Source organism: Sus scrofa, chromosome X, assembly GCF_000003025.6.
Source record: "Sus scrofa isolate TJ Tabasco breed Duroc chromosome X, Sscrofa11.1, whole genome shotgun sequence".
Lineage (NCBI taxonomy): Eukaryota > Metazoa > Chordata > Mammalia > Artiodactyla > Suidae > Sus > Sus scrofa.
Window position 1 is genome coordinate 6331044 of NC_010461.5, and position 18388 is coordinate 6349431.

General features: G+C 50.2%; 1 protein-coding gene across 3 annotated transcripts in view; it reads left to right on the forward strand.

Moving 5' to 3' along the window:
- SHROOM2 (shroom family member 2) overlaps positions 1 to 18388 on the forward strand; it is a 154190-nt gene that overhangs the window by 34832 nt on the left and 100970 nt on the right. Inside the window, exon 1 of one of the 3 annotated variants that reach the window (XM_013985875.2) lies at positions 15823 to 16726. The exons of 1 other annotated variant lie outside the window; for it this stretch is intronic. In XM_013985875.2, coding sequence (XP_013841329.2) covers positions 15974 to 16726 — 753 coding nt within the window. In that variant the 5' untranslated portion in view covers positions 15823 to 15973. Of the gene's footprint in view, positions 1 to 15822; positions 16727 to 18388 lie in introns of those variants that run through there. One more of the 3 variants, XM_021079646.1, reaches the window with a different exon arrangement.

Consider the following 18388-nt stretch of genomic DNA (forward strand, 5'->3'; position numbering starts at 1 on the left):
CTGCCAGGCTGTCCCGCCCTCTGCTCTGCCCTCTCGCAGTCCTGCGCTCTGTATGCTCACACCATCGAGAAGGGTCATGGGCTTGGATGACCTGAAATATGTTGCATCACATGCGGTGGACTGTGTGGCTGCAAGATCGGTTTGTCTTTTCCTTTGCGTAACTGAAGGCCAGCCGCAGCTGGCTGCAAATGCCCTTTCTCGGTGGCGTTCCCCGAGGGAGGCTGAGGGCTGAAGGTCTGATTTGGTGGGCGCCTTGCTGCTCGAAGGCGCTGGATTAGAGAAGATCCCGGATCCAGGGAGAGCTGGCAGGGGAAGGGAGGGCGGGCGGAAAGAAGGGGACAGGTGGATGGAGAGGAACAGGTGATGAGCACCAAAGAGCGGCCGGCAGAGAGAAGAACCCGCAACGAAGGGCTCACCGTGGTCCGGCCTTGGCATGCGAAGGCGTCCCCAGGGAGCCTCCGAGCGCTGGCTGTGCACGACCTACCCTGCCGGCCTTCCGACGGACCCTGCAGATTCCATGATGTGGGCAGCTTCCCTCAAAAGAAGGTTGGAGTCCGAGGACAGAGGGCTGAGTGTGCTGGGGGCTGAGCAGATGCAGCACGTGTAGCCCACTGGGACACAAACACGGGTATGCCTCCCTGGGCTCCTGTGCAGAGCCCGGCTGTAGGGTCCAGCCACGTGCAGGAGGGAGGAGGCGCTGCGAGCACGCTGTCTGTGCCCCATCACTGGTCTGCAGCTCTTGGGAAGGTTAGCTTCACCCTGGCTTTGTTCTAAAACCTCAGTACCTGCAGGACCCAGACCGGGAGGCTCCTTTGGAAGGCAGCCTCGGGCTGCTCAGGGTCATCCCCGTTGACCTTGGCTCATGCCCACACCCACTCTTGCAGAGAGCGTCTCGTCGTTACAGAAAGCAGGTTTTCTCGTGCTAACCCTGGAAACTACTGATGGAAACCATGCAGTTCCTGTATTTACTGTAAATATGGTGACCTAATGTTTTCATTTCAAAACTGGGCATCATGGAACATAAAGCACTGTTTTTTTTTTTTTTTTTTTTTTCTGACACGTGACCATGTGCGTTATTTTCTGTGGTTGCTGAGAGGGGTGGGTCCGGAGGAAGAAGGACAAGGTTGTGTGGGTGCACGGTGGGTGGGTGTGGCTGGGGCACATAACTTCTGGGAAGCCCTCTGTCTCCCCGCTGCTGCCCCTCTCCTCCTCCTGGGTCCCAGTTCCTTCATCCCACTCCTCTTCTTGCTTGACGGGTGACTCAGGTAAGTATCTCACCCCTGGACCCAGGTTCCTTGTCTGTAACCCGGGTGGAAAGCCTACCTAGTCTCCAGCACCCATAGGGGCTGATGAGCTGCCTGACCCGTAGGCAGCGCTCAGCAGATTGGAGCCTGAAATCACGAGGCTCTCTGACCTGTCCGTGTGCCTGGACCATCCGTCTTCCCTCTGCGCTGTCCTGCGCCAGCCTGTGTCTCCCTAGGTTGTCTGTCTGTCTGGTCTCCTCCTCGTCTTCCTCTCCCCGAACCCATGCCTGCCGTGCTTTCTCCTACAGCTTCGTGTCAGGGTATCATTCCCACACCGAACGGTTCTCCCATTTGAAGTCTGCAGTCCAGTGATGTGAAGCATTGGGCATCCCTTCCCACAGTCCAGTTGTTCAGAACGTTCCCTTCACCCTAGAAAGACCCTTTGTGCCTGTTCAGTTGTCACCCCCGGTCCCACCCCAGCTCCAGGCAACCATAAGCCCCCTTTCTGTCTCTCTGGCTTTGCTGCTTCTGGACGTTTGCTGTCGATGGAAGCATCCTCTCTGGGGCCTTCCTTCCCTCTGCATCACGTCCTCAAGGTTCACCCCGGTTGTATTCAGCGAGAAACAGGAATGCATGACCGACCCAGGCGACAGCAGTAAAATGACTGATCTGTGCTACAACAGTGCCAGCTGTTCATTCCTGTTTTTTTGCTGAATACTCGCCCTTTGTGTGGACAGACGGGATCGGTGGATTCATGAATCCACCAGCTGGTAGACCTTGCCGTGGTGCCTGGGCATGCCCTGTCTCACCGTCCGCGTGGGTGTGTCCCCCCCCTGCTGTGGGCGTCTGGGGGGAGGTGGCCAGGAGGCGGCAGGTGACATAAATCCTCGGACTCTCAGGGCCATCCCGTGGAAGCAGGGCTTTAGAGAATGTCATAAGCTCGTTAGGAAAATCTAATAAACCGAATATTTAAAAAACGTGCTTCATGTCGCCTCTCTCTGACCCCAGGAAGTAATGCTGATTTTGTGTGATGTGGCGAAAAAAATCCCCGGTCCCATCAAACTGACAGCTACATGGAGAACGGCTTTGGGTGGCGCCTTCGCCACGTCATTTTTCTGAAGATAAAATGTGTGGCGTGCACATGTCTCGTCTCGCCCGCCAGCAAGTGCGGAAACTGTGTTAGGTCTGCAGAAGCGAGTTCCAGGGTGGCTGGGGGCCGAGAGCCACGTCGGCTGTGGCCTGGAGCTGCCGAGGTGGTCAGAGACGTGGTGCCTTGTGCTTCAGGTCATCCCTTGTAGGGTCACCGAGTCCCCAGGGTACCTGGCTCTGCAGCCAGTCAGCCCAGCCTGGGGCCCAGGAAGATGTGTGTCTCTGTGCTGTGGCTCAGGCTGCCGGGGGCCCAGGGGGTGGCCCTTTGTCTGTAGGAGAGTGGGGACTGAGTGGTCCTGGACACCTCCTTGGGGAGTTGGGGTTCTTAGGGAGGTCAGGGCAGGGGGTTGGCTGGAACTGGCTTCTTACTCACTTCCATGACAGCTGCAAACCTCTCAAGGGATTTATCAGGGTCTGTGCAACTCCTGGGAGCCTAGGCAGGTAGGAATCCGTCCGGGGGACCACGTTCAGCCTCCCCGGAGTGCGTGGGGGAGTGGGATTTGCTCAGAGGACATCCTTTGTTTGTCTCAAAACCTTTTTCTGCCAGTCTGCTTTAAGCTGCAGAGTTAAAGCAGCCTAAAGGCAACAAAACCTGAGGGACAGTTGGAGCAGCCTTGCTTCCTGCCTCAGTGTCGTCTGTAAAACATCTGTTCCTGAGGGGCCCAGAGGGCGGCCCCTTGTCCAGAGCCAGCCCCAGCTCTGTCACCTACCTGATACGATGCGCCTGTCTTCCGGGGGAGGACATCGGACCCCGACCAGGGGGCGGGGAGCATCCTTCTCTTGACTGAAATTTCACCCGGTGGCTCTCGGTGCTGAGCTGGAGCAGGGTCTGGTGACACCGGATGCTAATGACTTCGGTCACTTCCTCGGTCGGTGTGCTGGAGTCCCTCCGCCTCTGTGGCCTGTGGGCCAGGGGGCGTTGGGTTTCCATAGCAATGCGGTGGCCCCGGGAGCGGGCTTTCTGCTGGCTGCCTCTGTGGTTGGGGTGCAGCGTAGTGTCTTCAGGTGATGCGTCTCCTCGCCGCGGCCTGGAATCTGGCCCGGGAGACCGCGTTTGCTCATCTGGCTCGTCCTGAGGCTCGAGAGCCGCCCCCCCCTGCCCCCCGAAAACCAGTGACTGAGGGTGAGCCCCAGAAAACCGCAAGGGGAAGTCCCACTCCCTTCTGTGCTTCCGAAGGGCTTAGAACCCAACCGCAGGCCTTGGTAAAGCCCCTTGAGAGGAAGCACTTAAAAGGCTTTAAGGAACGGAAATCAGTGGAATGGTTCAGTGAAGGTTTTGACTGTGTGTGTGTGTGTGTGTGGAGATGTTGATACACAGATGCCCACACACGCAAACTTGTGATACTGTCACCGCAATCACAGAGAAGCCACAGCCGTCACCCCCAGAGTGTCCCCGTGTAGCCCCTTCGCCGTCTTTCCTTCCAGCCTTGGCCCCCGGCCCCAGTGCCGGTCTGCTTTCTGCCCCCGGGTTAGTGTACATTTTCTGTGATTCCCTTTTCTTTTTTTTCCCTTTGTGGTCTTTTTAGTTCCCAGGCTAGGAGTCGAATCGGAGCTGCAGCTGCTGGCCTGCACCACAGCCACAGCCACAGCCACGCGGGTTCTGAGATACGTCTGTGACCTACACCACAGCTCACGGTGATGCTGGATCCGTAACCCACTGAGTGAGGCCTGGGATGGACCCCGTGCCCTCATGGATACTGGTTGGGTTCGTTACCGCTGAGCCAGCCCGGGAACTCCTGAATGTCATATATAGGGACTCTGATCGTCGCGCTCCTTCCGGTCTGGCTGCTTTCAGTCCAAGGAATTTCCTTGAGTGTCACCCGTGTGGACTGCATCAGTAGGTCCGTCCTCTCTTTTGGCTGAGAAGTACTGGCAGGTTGTGAGTTACATGCTGGTGGAAATATACTTTTTTTTTTTTTTTTTTTTAAGATATTAGAGGCTAATTGTTAGAAATAGTTGAAGGGAGCGCTGTCGAGGAGAGCAGAGCGGTTTCTCCTGTCTGTGAAGGGTACTTCTCCAGGCGGATGGAGATGGGGTACGTCTGTCCCTTCTTGGTCCTGAGTTTATTTCCAGTGCCCTGAGCACTACAACCTGACGTAGCCTTCCCAGTTTAGAGAAGCCCTATTTCCTGTCATATTTGAGGTCACTGGAGACCTTCGCTTTATCACCAGCAGGTGAGCAGTGGAGGGTTTTTCGGTGATTCTCTCTCTCTCTCTCTCTTTTTTTTTTTTTTGGCCACCCAGGGGCATGCAGAAGTTTCGGGGGCAGGGATTGAACCTGTGCCACAGCAGTGACAATGCTGGATCCTTAACCCAATGCACCACCAGGGACCTCATTTAGGTAATTCTTAAGGAATGTGAGGTCAATTTGGGAACAGAACGCAGTTCTTCACAAAGCCTTGTGCATTGGCTTCATTGCCCCATTCCCGAGCTCTCCTGCTCTGTGGGTGTTTTTTAAAAAGTTGAAAGAATGTCTGTCGATATCCTGAAAGGCACTCTGTTGTTCAGAAAATATTGTAAATGCAGCTCCCACGTATAGTTGAGTCCTCTCTTAAATTCTTGGGACTTTGCGTTAGAAAAAAAAATTTGAACCTCAAGGTTAAAATCTGCTGCTGTTCTCACAGTTGCTAAGTGAAAACAGATTCAGAATTCTCTGCAGTTCTTGAGCTGTGGACTTGTCTGCAGTAATTCAAAGTTCTTTTATGAGGATTTTATAGGAGGGCAGATGCTTGTAACTTAATGTAAAATTGGATATGCAGCATAGAAAGAGAAAAAAAGAATCGAGAGTACAGGAGTTCCCTGGTGGCTCCGTGGGTTAAGGATCCAGTGGGTTTGATTCCCTGGTCCAGAAACTTTGTGTAAAATAATACACTGCAGGCATGCCCCCCCCCCAAAGAGAGTGATTTGAGGGTATGGCATGATGTTAATTGGTTGTCTTTTTGGAGGTTGAATATCGACGAGTCCTTCCCCCTCCATTTCTTTATACTTTTATGTAATTTAGAGCTTTTTTGTAGTGAATGCTTTTGTTTTTTTTTTGTTGCTGCAAATGGCTTTATTTTATTCACTTTTATACCTGAGTAATATCTCCATTGTGTGTATGCCCATGGTGTGTGTATAAGATATACCACATCTTCTTTACCCAAGCATCTGTTGATGGACATTTAGGTTACGTTCATGTCTCAGTTGTGGTAAATAGTGCTGCAATGAATAGTGTAGTGTATGTATCTTTTTCAATTATGGTTTTCTCCAGATATGTGACCAGGAGTAGGACTGCAGGATCACAGGGTAGCTCTGTTTTTTAGTTTTTTAAGGAACCTCCGTAGTGTTATCCATAACGGCTGTACAAATTTACATTCCCACCAGTGGTGCAGGAGGATTCCCTTTTCTCCACACCTCGTCCAGCATTTATTGTTTGTAGACTTTTTATAATGGCCATTCTGACCAGTGTGAGGTAATATCTCTTTGTAGTTTGATTTGCATTTCTCTAATAATTAGTGACTTTAAGTATCTTTTCATGTGCCTGTTGGCCATCTGTATGTCTTTTTTGGAGAAATATGTATTTAGATCTGTTGACAATTTTTTGATTGGGTTATTTGTTTATATTGAGCTGAATGAGTTCTTTGTATATTTTTGAGATTAATCTCTCCTCAATTGCATCATTAGCAAATATTTTCTCCCATTCTGTAGGTTACATATATATTTTTTTCATTTAGTTTATGGTTTCCTTTGCTGTACAAAAGCTTATCAATTTGATTAGATCCCATTTGTTTATTTTTTTCCTTATTTCCATTACTCTAGGGGGTGGATCTAAAAGGATATCGCTGCAGTTTATGTCAAAGCGTGTTCTGCCTGTGTTTTCCTCTAAGAGTGGTATAGTATCTGGTCTTACATTTAGGTCTTTAATCCATTTTGAGTTAATTTTTGTGTATGGTGTTAGAGACTTTTCTAATCTCATTCTTTTCCATGTAGTCCTCCAGTTTTCCCAGTACCATTTATTGAAGAGACTGTCTTTTCTCCATTGTGTGTTCTTGCCTCCTTTACTGTAGATTAGTTGGCCATAGGTGTGTTGGTGTGAATGCTTTTAAGAAAGCAAATGAACGTTGTCTACAACCCGCTTTGCAAAACTTGGCTTTGCCGACTCCAGTTACCTAGAGACTGAAATTCTCCTTTAAAAGTCTTTGTGGGACTTCCCATCGTGGCTCAATGGTTAACAAATCCGACTAGGAACCATGAGGTTGCGGGTTCAATCCCTGGCCTCGCTCAGCGGGTTAAGGATCCGGCTGTGAGCTGTGGTGTAGGTTGCAGACACAGCCTGGATCCCATGTTGCTGTGGCTGTGGTGTAGGCTGGCGGCCACAGCTCTGATTGGACCCCTAGCCTGGGAACCTCCATATGCCGTGGGAGCAGCCCTAGGAAAGGCAAAAAGACCTAAAAAAAAAAAAGTCTTTGTGGAGGTGTTCCCGTCATGGCTCAGAGGAAACAAATCTGATTAGCATCTATGAGGACGCAGGTTCGATCCCTGGCCCTGCTCGGTGGGTTAAGGATCTGGTGTGGCTGTGGCTGTGGTGTAGGCCAGTGACTTACAGCTCTGATTCAGCCCCTAGCCTGGGAACCTCCATATGCCACTGTGCGCCCCTAATATAACAAAGCAAACAAACAAAAAAGTCTCTGTGGAGTTCCCCCTGTGGTACAGCGGGTTAAGAACCTTGCTCAGTGGCTTGGGTCACTGCAGAGGCTCGGGTTTGACCCCTGGCCTGGGGCATTGACTTAAATGATCTGACATTGCTTGGATTCAGTCCCTGGCCTGGGAGCTTCCATATGTTGTGGGTGTAGCCATAAAAAAAAAATAATAATAAAAAGGGAGTTCCCTTAGTGGCTCTCTGTGAGCATGTGGGTTCGATCCCTGGCCTCACTCAGTAGGTTAAGGATCTGTTGCTGTGAGCTGTGGTGTAGTTTGCAGACACAGCTTGGATCTGGTGTTCCTGTGGTGTAGGTCGGTGGCTACAGCTCTGATTTGACTTCTAGCCTGGGAACCTCCATATGCCACACGTGCGGCTCTTAAAAAAAAAAAAAGACAAAAAACCCAAAAAACCAAGAGTCTGGTGTTGCTGCAAGTTGCGTATTACAGTGTAAGTTGTTGTGCATGCCTTTGATGTGTTTGCTGCCTTCTCCCTTTGGCGTATGACATATAGGTCACAGAGATGCGGTTTGGATCCTGCGTTGCTGTGGCTGTGGTGTAGTCTGGCAGCTGCAGCTCCGATGTGACCCCCAGCCTGGGAACTTGTATATGCTGCAGGTGAGGCTATAAAAAGAATAAAAAAAAAGGAGAAAAATCTTTGTTCCTCCATTGCAGTGAATAGGGTAAAATGTATGGTTTTTACTGATTTACTTATTTTTATTTTTTTGTTTTTTAAATGATTTTTATTTTTTCCATTATAGTTGGTTTACTGCAAAGGTTTTTATAATGCAGAAGATATTACAGTGTAAGTTGTTGTCCGTGCCTTTGCTGTGTTTGCTGCCTTCTCCCTTTGGCTTCTGTAATAAATGATGAAAACGCTGTAGAGTTTCCACCGGGGGCAGGGCAGCCTCGAATTCCTAGGAAGGGAAAGAGGAGCCGACAGGAGAGATGATACAGGAGAGATGATACGGAGGTGGGGGTGGGGCTGGGGACTGGTGGAGTCACAATAGCTTTTTCTTTCGCTGGCCCGTTGTGTGCCAGGCAAGATGCTGACTGCATTGGCTCTCGCCGTGGGCATCCGTGGTCAGTATTCCCCTCCTTGCATGGGGTCACACAGCTCAGTGAGGGTGCTGACAATTGGATCTGTGTCGTCCGTCTCTTTGCAGTGTTGTTGGGCACTCCCCAGCCGTTACTCATGATGAGTTAACGTGCAAACACGACCACAGAGAGGTTTCTGTCATGAGCCACAGAATAGCATCTAATATCCTGATACTTTGTCTCTGCTATGTTCTTTTTTGTCTGCCCTGTGACATACGAAGTTCCCATGCAAGGGATCAGATCCGAGATGTACTTGCACCCTAGGCTGCAGCTGTGGCAATGCTGGATCCTTAGCCCAATGTGCAGGACCTGGGATGGAACCTGCATCCCAGTGCACCCAAGATGCCTCTGATCTCATTGCACCACAGCGGGAACCCCTGGAGGCTTCGTTAATCAGCATTCCGTGTTGTAAATGTCTCTTACCTCTGACGTCCCAAGATTTCTTTCCTGCAGGTCTTGTTCACCAGTGTAAATTTAGGGAATTTGGACTTCGTCCTCTTAACCTGTTGTTTTACTTAATGATGGGTGTATCTTTAAGTGATTCCTGAGCACATTCCTTTCTGAACGATGTTTCTGACATGTTCTCACACTTTTCCTTTGAACTGTGGCAGCCGGTCCTAGGGTCCTCTGGAGCGAAATCAGGCGCGCCAGTGGCTGGATGACTGTTTGTCACAAGTGGTCAGTGTGGGAGCCCCTTACGGGAGAGTCCAGGTCCCCTCCCGCCTGCTCTCCCTGAATGCAAAGGCAGCGCCCGATTTGGTGGCACAGATGCCTTGGGATCGTTCAGAGCTTTCATGGGCATCTCCCCCGCCTCCCCTCCCAGCACACAGAAGGCTGGGGTCCCTTGGTTTCCTCGGAGATGGATGCCGTCTTGCGTTCCACGCCACTGCCACCTCCCCACCTTGGGGAGGGCCGGAGCCTCGGTCTGTTGCGGTCTGTCTCTCTCACCCTCCCCCCCACCCGCCTCTCCTGCAGCTGGGGGGTCTGTCTTGGGAGGAAGGGATGGGAAGCTAGACTTCCATCCCCAGGGCTTGTGCTGTGCCCTTAACTGACAGTGTCCCTTCCATCACATGGCACCGACCGCCTGGCCGGGGCTCAGAATCCAGAGGGCTCATCCAGGAGACCGGCAAACCCTATGAATCAGATGTATGGCTGAATCCTTGCAGCTCTTCTGTGGCTTGTAGGGCTTTTCTAAGACATTTTATTTAGTGACGTCCCTCTTAAAAAAGGAGGGGATGATATGGATGTCTGTCATTCTTTCTTTTTTCCTTTTTAGGGCTGCGCCTGTGGCATATAGAAGTTCTCAGGCTAAGGCTCCAATGGGAGCTGTAGCTGCTAACCCGTGCTGCAGCTCATGGCAACACCGGACCCTTCACCCACTGAGCGAGGCCAGGGATCGAACCCACATCCTCACGGACACTATGTTGGGTTCTTAACCCAGTGAGCCATACATAATAGGAGTTCCCGGATGTCTCTTTAATAAAGGCTCACTGCTAAGTTTTCAGGTTCCTCTCGGGGAAATTTATGTGACTTGATTTATGCCTAAATGTCCACGCCCTGGAGGATATTGTCGTGTTTAAGTGGGGAACCCTGGTGTGTTCAGCTCTGTCTCCCCAGGCCTCTGAGGGCAGTGGAACGGGGCTGTGCGTCTGGCTTCTTGCTGTCATGTTCCCGCATCCCCACAGCCCTCTGCACATTCTTGCTGGTGGGCTTCGCACAGTAGCTCCCTGGGTGTTGTGCCCTGGGTCTCGCAGTGGCTAAAACACTTTGGGGTGGCATCTTGGTTTCCTGATGCCTCTGCTCTGATGCCTTTTTTTTGTCTTTTTTTTTTTTTTTTTTAAGGGCTACACTTGTGGCACATGGAGGTTCCCAGGCTGTAGCTGCCAGCCTACACCACAGACATAGCAATGCCAGATCCTTAACCCACTGAGCGAGGCCAGGGATCAAACCTGTGTCCTCATGGATTCTAGTCAGGTTTGTTAACTGCTGAGCCACAATGGGAGCTCCGTGTGATGCCTTTTATCAATTAGCAGGACCTTGACCCCGGGGGTCCTAGCCCTCTTACCAGATAGTGAGCCGGCCTGTCACTGGATAAGATTCTTAAGCTCTAGCCCCCAGGCACCAGTGTCATGGACATGCTGGTGGCAGAGCCACCAAGACACCAGGGAGGGGCTGAGGCCATTCTGGAGCAGAACCTTTGGGAATGTGCTGCTGTGTCATTTCTGAATTTCATTGCTCTTTTATTTCTTTGAAGCAGGAGGTACTTCTCTTTTTAAATGTATCTGTTTGTGGTAATATAATTTGCCTTCAGAAAAGTGTCCAAGGGAGTTCCCGTCGTGGCGCAGTGGTTAACGAATCCGACTAGGAACCATGAGGTTGCGGGTTCGGTCCCTGCCCTTGCTCAGTGGATTAACGATCCGGCGTTGCCGTGAGCTGTGGTGTAGGTTGCAGATGCGGCTCGGATCCTGCGTTGCTGTGGCTCCGGCGTAGGCCAGTGGCTACAGCTCTGATTAGACCCCTAGCCTGGGAACCTCCATATACCGTGGGAGCGGCCCAAGAAATAGCAAAAAAAAAAAAAAAAAAAAAAAGTGACAAAAAGCTTAGGGATGTAAGTTTGGTGCAGCCACTATGGAAAACAGTATGGAGGTTCCTCAGAAAACTAATCAGAGTTACCATATGATCTGGCAGTCCCACTCCTGGGCATTTATTCCAGAAGAACTATAATTCAAAAACCTAATATTCACCCTTAGGTTCATAAGCAGCACTATTCACAAGAGCCAAGACATGGAAACAACCTAAATGTCCATCGACAGAGGAACGGATTAAAAAGATGTGGTGCGTATACACAATGGAATACTACTTAGCCGTAAAAGAACAAAATACTGGAGTTCCCACGTGGCTTAGTGTGTCAAGGATCTGGCATTGTCACTAGTGGCTCGAGTTGCTGATGTGGTCTGGGTTTGATCCCTGGCCTGAGAACTTCCACGTGCCACGGGTACAGCCACAACACCCCAAAAATGCAATACTGCCGTTTGCCACATGGATTCCACTAGAGATTCTTCTCCTAAGGGAAGCCAGCCCAAAAGAGAAAGACAAATACCGTATGGTATCACTTGTATGTGGCATCTAAAGTACGCCTCAAAGGAACCTATCTACAGAACAGAAGCCGTCTCACAGACACAGAGAACAGACGGGGGGGTTGCCAAAGGGGAGGCGGGGAGGGGAGGGATGGGTGGCATGTCGGGATGGGCCGGTGTAAGCTCTTATATACAGAACGGATAAACAACCAGGTCCTACTGTGGAGCACGGGGAACTCTGGGCAATATCCTATGGTAAACCGTGATGGAAACGGATTTTTTAAAAAAGAAGATTTGTCTATGTGTAACTCAATCACTCTGATGTTTGGCAGAGGTTAATGCATTATAAGTCAATGATAATTGAATGAAAAAAAAGTGACCCTAGGATAAACAGCTGGATGGGTTTTCATGGGGGGAAGACAGATGAGTAACCCACGGCCCAGATGCAGAAGTGGAATGTCCCTGTTGATGGCCTGGGATGGTACTAGTCTCTCAGAAATGCCCCTGGGTCTCCTCACCAAGATACTGCTGTCTTGAGCTTTCCCGCAGCAGACTAGCCCCCTTTGACCTTCCTAGAAGGGGAATCCTGAGCTCATTTGCGTCTAGCATCTTTCACTCAAGCTTAGGCACGTGAGAGTCACTCCTGTTACTGCTGGACACAGTCGCAGCCCACTTTCTTTGCTGAACCTCAGTGTTTTTCTTTTTTAAGGGCCCTTTTGAAAATTCTTCATGGTTTGGATCTCGTCGTGGTCCCCTTGGATCCTTCCGCAGAGACTAGCCCTCGTGGACACAGGTGTGGCATCTTTGTGGCCTCAGAGTCTGTGCCTGGCTGGCCTCTGGCTGGTGTCCACCTTCCAGAAAGTTCATTGTTTTCCCACAGCCACTTTGTAGCTCTCTCAGCAGTGTGTTGGGAGTCCTGCGAGCTGCTACCGGGTTGCATTCTGTCCTTGGCCCCTTGAAGGCTGAAGCTTTGGTGGTGGAGGGGTCTGGGCGGTGGAATTGGCTCTGCAAGGCAGATGGAGCTCCCACTGTTACAAGGGTAATCACGCTGCCAGAAGGTGGCCTGGGAACTGTTGGCTTTCCTCGTTTGGGTTTCTTTAGGTTGTGAACTGTTCTTATGGTTCTGTGCTTGTCTTGGCTTCCGCTCAGTATCCATGGAGCCAGACACGTCTCCTCGTGGAGTAAGCCGGACCTGCCAGGATGACAGCCTTCAAAGCCGTGCCCGAGGAGTGGTACCTCCTCAAGGGCTGGTCGTTGATCACGGCTTTGCTTTTAATACGCAGTGGTGCTTGAGTGATGGTCGTGTTGGGGCTTTTGGGGTGTATCCTGTCTGCTGGACAAGAGTACCTTTTTATAAGCCGTCTTTTGAACTAACCGTGGCGTGTTGAAATGCTGCGTGCCTTTCTTTTTTTTTGGGGGGGGGTCACAATAGCTGTGTGCATCCAGACATGGCTGGAACATACTGACGTATTTGCTAGGTATTCAGCACAGACGAATGTCACAGATGCAGTATTCTGGGGGCACCTGGAGAAGCAGGAGCCCAATGAACGGAGAAGCGGGGTGCTGGGTGGAATCGTGAGGTAAGAGTTTTCCCCGGAGAATAACGCTTGTTGTATAACAGTTGTAGGAAGTACACCATTCCTACAAAGTCTGTGGGCAAAAGCCTTGGCTGGTCCTGAAGTGAGTGCTCTCTGGGACTGATTTTATTTCGTGTTTTCACCCTTACCAGTGATGTGAGAGTTTGTGGTCATATTCAGGTGTAAGCTGCTGTAACAGTTGAGTTTTCAGTGTTTGTTTATTTAATTCTTTTAATTTTTCCCCCAATACATTATTTTTTTTCCTACTGTACAGCATGTTGACCCAGTGACACATACATGTATACATTCTTTTTTCTCACATTATCATGCTCCGTCATAAGTGACGAGACATTCCCAGTGCTACACAGCAGGATCTCACTGCTCATCCATTCCAAAGGCAATAGTTTTGCATCTGTTAACCCCAAGCTCCCCATCCATCCCACTCCCTCCCCTCACAAATCCGTGCTCCAAGTCCATGAGTTTCTTTTCTGTGGAAAGGTTCCTTTGTGCTGTGTATTAGATTCTAGATGTAAGTGATATCATATGGTATTTATCTTTCTCTTTCTGACTTCACTCAGTATGAGAGTCTCTAGTTCCATCCATGTTGCTGCAAATGACATTATTTTGTCCTTTTTTATGGCTGAGTAGTATTCCATAGCATATATGTACCACATCTTCCTAATCCAATCATCTGTCGATGGACATTTGGGTTATTTCCATGTCTTGGCTATTGTGAATAGTGCTGCAATGAACATGCGGGTGTATGTGTCTTTTGTTTTTGTTTTTGTTTTTGGACTAATAGACTTTATTGCTAAATAATCCTGGGGTTTATGGAAAAACTGAATAAAAGCACAGAGTTGGCTCACATCCCCTCTCTTTCCACCGATAATTTCCCGTTATTCAGTTTGGTGTGGTGCACCTGTTGCAACATGAATGTGTTTTCAGTGTTTATAGTGTTGGCTCATTCTCTCTAAAGATTTCTTCCGTTCAACTTAGGTGCCAGTGAATTTATTGTTTCATTCATTCATTCATTCATCCTTTCCAGTGCTACACCTGCAGCACATGGAAGCTCCCAGGCCAAGGGCTGAACTGGAGCTGCAGCAGAAGCCTACACCACAGCAACACCAGATCCAAGCTGTGTCTGCGACTTGTACTGCAGCTTGCAGCAACACGGGATCCTGAACCCACTGAGTGGGTCAGGGAGGGAAGCCTCGTCCTCATGGATGCTAGTGGGGTTCTTAACCCGCTGAGCCTCAGCGGACACTCAGAATTTATTATTGTAAAAGCGGTTTTTCTCGGAGTTCCCGTCGTGGCGCAGTGGTTAACGAATCCGACTAGGAACCATGATGTTGTGGGTTCGATCCCTGCCCTTGCTCAGTGGGTTGAGGATCCAGCGTTGCCGTGAGCTGTGGTGTAGGTTGCCGATGCGGCTCAGATCCCACGTTGCTGTGGCTCTGGCGTAGGCTGGTGCCTACGGCTCCGATTCGACCCCTAGCCTGGGAACCTCCATATGCCATGGGAGCGGCCCTAGAAAAGGCAAAAAGACAAAAAAAAAAAAAATTGGTTTTTCTCTTTAATCTTTTTGGCGCCTGTAGCTGCATCTGTCCTCACCCCAAATGCAGGAAAGAGGGAGAAGGAGAAATGGATTATGGATTTGAAAGGCTTATGTTATACAGGGGTTAGTATTTACTGCACAGCCTGCGGAGTCCCGAGGACTAAAAGGGGATCGTGTTGTGTCGAGGTACGAACCCACAGTTTGTGAGCTGGATTGGGCGATCCTGCCTTTCTCTGGTGCCTTGACTCTAACTATGTGTGTTACGGCTCCGGATGTTAAAGGGAGTTTCAAATCGTCCTGCTTCACCCGAGACTTGCTGATTGGTTCTGCGGAAGGTGGGGTTCAGATGAGAAGGCCCTGCTCAGGCCTGCGGGGTTGGGTGCACTTGTTCAGAGAAGACTCGAGCATTTCCCACGAGCCGGGCTCCGTCCCGGGAGGTCTGGGGAGGCTCTGGAAAAGGAGCCGGCCCTGCTGTGGGTATAACATCGCAGGGCAACCTCTTTGGTCATTTGTTTTCTGGACTTGGCAGTCCAGATTTAAAATCAGGATTTTAAATCAGTGAGTTGCCTTTTTTTTTTTTTTTTTTTTTTTTCACGTAGTCAGCCCAAAGTAAGGCAGGACAAAGTTAATAGCATTGACCTCAAGGGATTGTTCGTTAAAAAATGCCCATCAGGAGTTCCCGTCGTGGCTCAGTAGTAACGAACCCGACTAGTATCCATGAGCATGTGGGTTCGATCCCTGACCTCTCTCAGTGGGTTAAAGATCCAGCCTTGCTGTGAGCTGTGGTGTCGGTCCCAGATGCTGCCGGGATGTAGCGTTGGCTGTGGCTGTGGCTGCGGCCGGCCGCTGGAGCTCCACTTCGACCCCTAGCCTGGGAACTTGCATATGCCTCAGGTGCAACCCGAAAAAGAAAAAAAAAAGAATTGCCCATTAATGAAAGTTTTGTCCGGATACATGCCCTGGAGTGGCATTGCTGGGTCATACGGTAGTTCTGTATTTCGTTTTCTGAGGAGCCTCCATACTGTTTTCCACAGAGGTTGCACCAATTTACATTCCCACCAACAGTGCGAGAGGGTTCCCTTTTCTCTATACTTTCTCCAGCACTTATTGTTTGTAGCTTTTTTGATGATGGTAGTGACCATGCCAGATCCCCACCCCCTGAGCCACCAGGGAAGTCCTGCCAGGCTTTTTTGTTTTTTTTTTCCGGTCTTTTTAGGGCCACACCTATGATATATGGTGGTTCCCAGGTTATGGGTCTAATTGGAGCTGCAGCTGCCGGCCTACACCACAGCCACAGCCGCTCAGGATCTGAGCTGCGTCTTCGATCTACACCACAGCTCACGGCAACACTGGATCCTTAACCCACTGAGGAAGACCAGGGATTGAACCCGCAACCTCATGGTTCTAGTCGGATTCGTTAACCACTGAGCCCCGACGGGAACTCAGCTTTTTTTAAACTGAACTTTTATTTTGAGATAACTGTAGATTTCCTTGCCTTTGTAAAAACAGGCAGAGATGCCATGTACTCTTGAACTGGCTTCTCCCAGTGGTGACGCCTTGCAAGGCTGTGGTAACAGCATCAGAACCAGATGTTGACATGGATGCACTCAGGGTACAGACGGGTTCGTATCAGCACAGGGATCCTGCATGGGCTCCTAGCACAGTCACACCCACTCCCTGCTGCCCTCACACCTGCCGGAAGCCCTGGCTGCTGTTGCGTAACTGGCTCATTTCGGGAATAAGACAGGAATGGAAGCACATGGTACATAGCCTTTGGGGACTGGCTGTTTTCACACACCATGATTCTCTGGAGGTTTGGCTGTGTGTGTGTGTGTGTGTGTGTGTGTGGTTCATTTTTTCGCTGGGTGGTATCCATGTGATTCCCCTGCTGAACGCCCTTGGGCCAGTCTCTCTTGTGTCTCAAACTCTAGGACTTTGGTTCTTACACAAGGAAGCAAGTAAGGGCAGGGCTGGAGCACCTTTAGGCAGCCACCTTTGTCCTTGGCATCCCGACCAGCTGGTTTCTGCCCCGGGGCGGCTGCTGACTTCCCGGTGTCCCGGTCTGGAACCTGCCGGGGCAGTTCCCAGTCCTGTGCTTTCCCTCGATTCCCCACCCCCGCTCCACTCCTGTAATAAATTCCACTTTGCTGTTGAGAGTCTCTCAGCCGGAGCTCCAGTTGATCCAGAACCAGTGATGAGTTGGTCCTGTACGCCCTACCTCCCGCTAGCTGGTCATCCAGGAGGCTGGCGTGCAGAGCGAACGGTTCAGCGCTGCCACTCAGATGCTGGAGGCGCTCCCCTCTTTGTTCAGGGACTTCCTAGGAAGTCTGGGTGCCGGCAGTGCCCCCAGGTGAGTGCGCGGAAATGCGGAAAGGTACAGAATTGCTTGTCCTCCACCCATTCTGGTTACTCTGTCCCCTTTTAGCTTCTGCCCTGGGATGCCGCCTCTGTACTGCTTTCCTCAGGACGAGAAGCTCAGAGCCTTGTTCTGGAGCAATAATACTCTGGTAATCAATCATTGACTGTTTCGCCAGGAACTTGACTTCGAGCCAAGAAAGTTCCCTGGGTGACTGGAGTCTGTTTTGTCCCTTCGTTTCTGGTTGTGAATTAACAGGAGTTACTGTGTGAGACAAGAGGCCTGTCTCTGCCTCATGCTGTTCCTTTAGGATTAGGGTCCATCAGACGTGCCTGCTCAGGAGTTCCCGTCGTGGCTCAGCGGTTAACGAACCCGACAACATCCATGAGGACACGGGTGGATGTGTGCCGGGTCACGGGGCGTGCTCCCAGCTGCTGAGCTGTTCACACCCTTGGACGCAGCTGGTGCTCATGAAAAGGCCACGCCATAGTCTGTAAACAGCTGACAGTAGCTCCCGGCGACATAATTCAGCCAAAGCTTTGACGACTTGGAACCTTCAGTTAACTTGACTTGCTTTCCCTCTTCTCCCTGTCGGGATCGTCCAGCCCCCTCTGTGCCTGGCTGGGGAGGACCAAATGTATGGCCTTCGGGTCCTGAACCGCCTGTAGGAGTTGTCCTGCTGAGACCTGTCTGGCTTCTTGCTGCCTTTTCTTAGTAGCATTTGCAGCTTAACTCCTACAAGCACCATCTTCAATTTCTCTTTGAGCTGGACTTTCTTTCTCTGATGTCTGGTCTCCCCTGAGACACACGCTGAGCTTTATTAGTGCACAAATCTGCATGAAATGCAGTTTTCCAGACTGCTGAATTACACCCACAATAAAAATGATTGTAGATGTTGCAGGGGCGTAGGCTGGCAGCTATAGCTCTGATTTGACTCCTAGTCTGGGAACCTCCATGTGCTGAGGATGCAGCCCCCCTCCTCCCAAAAAGATTATAGAATTGTAGTTGCAGAAATTTTTTTTTGATTATGCCCATGGCATGCAGAAGCTCCTGAGCTAGGGATCAAACCTGAGCCATAGCAGTGACCATGCTGAATCTTTAACTGCTAGGCTATCAGGGAGCTCCAGAAAAAATAAAAATTTACTAATAATGGAGGCTAAAATTTACTTGTAGATATATGGCACTTCCTGGTAACTTTCGTCAGGAAAGGCAGAATTCTCTTAAAACATGTTATAACATTTTTTTCTAAGAATACTCGTAGATAAAGTTAAAATTTTTAAATTGGAAAATTTCTGGGGTATAGAAAAAAGTCATGCAGTCATCATAAGTAGTACCTTGAGGGAAAATGATATTTTCTTTTTTTTTCTTTCCTTTTTTTTTTTTTTTTTTTTTGTCTTTTTGCCATTTCTTGGGCCGCTCCCGTGGCGTATGGAGGTTCCCAGGCTAGGGGTCGAATCGGAGCTGTAGCCACCAGCCTATGCCAGAGCCACAGCCACGCCAGATCCGAGACGCATCTGCAACCTACACCACAGCTCACGGCAATGCCGGATCCTTAACCCACTGAGCAAGGGCAGGGACCGAACCTGCAACCTCATGCTTCCTAGTCGGATTTGTTAACCACTGCGCCACGACGGGAACTCTGGAAAATGATATTTT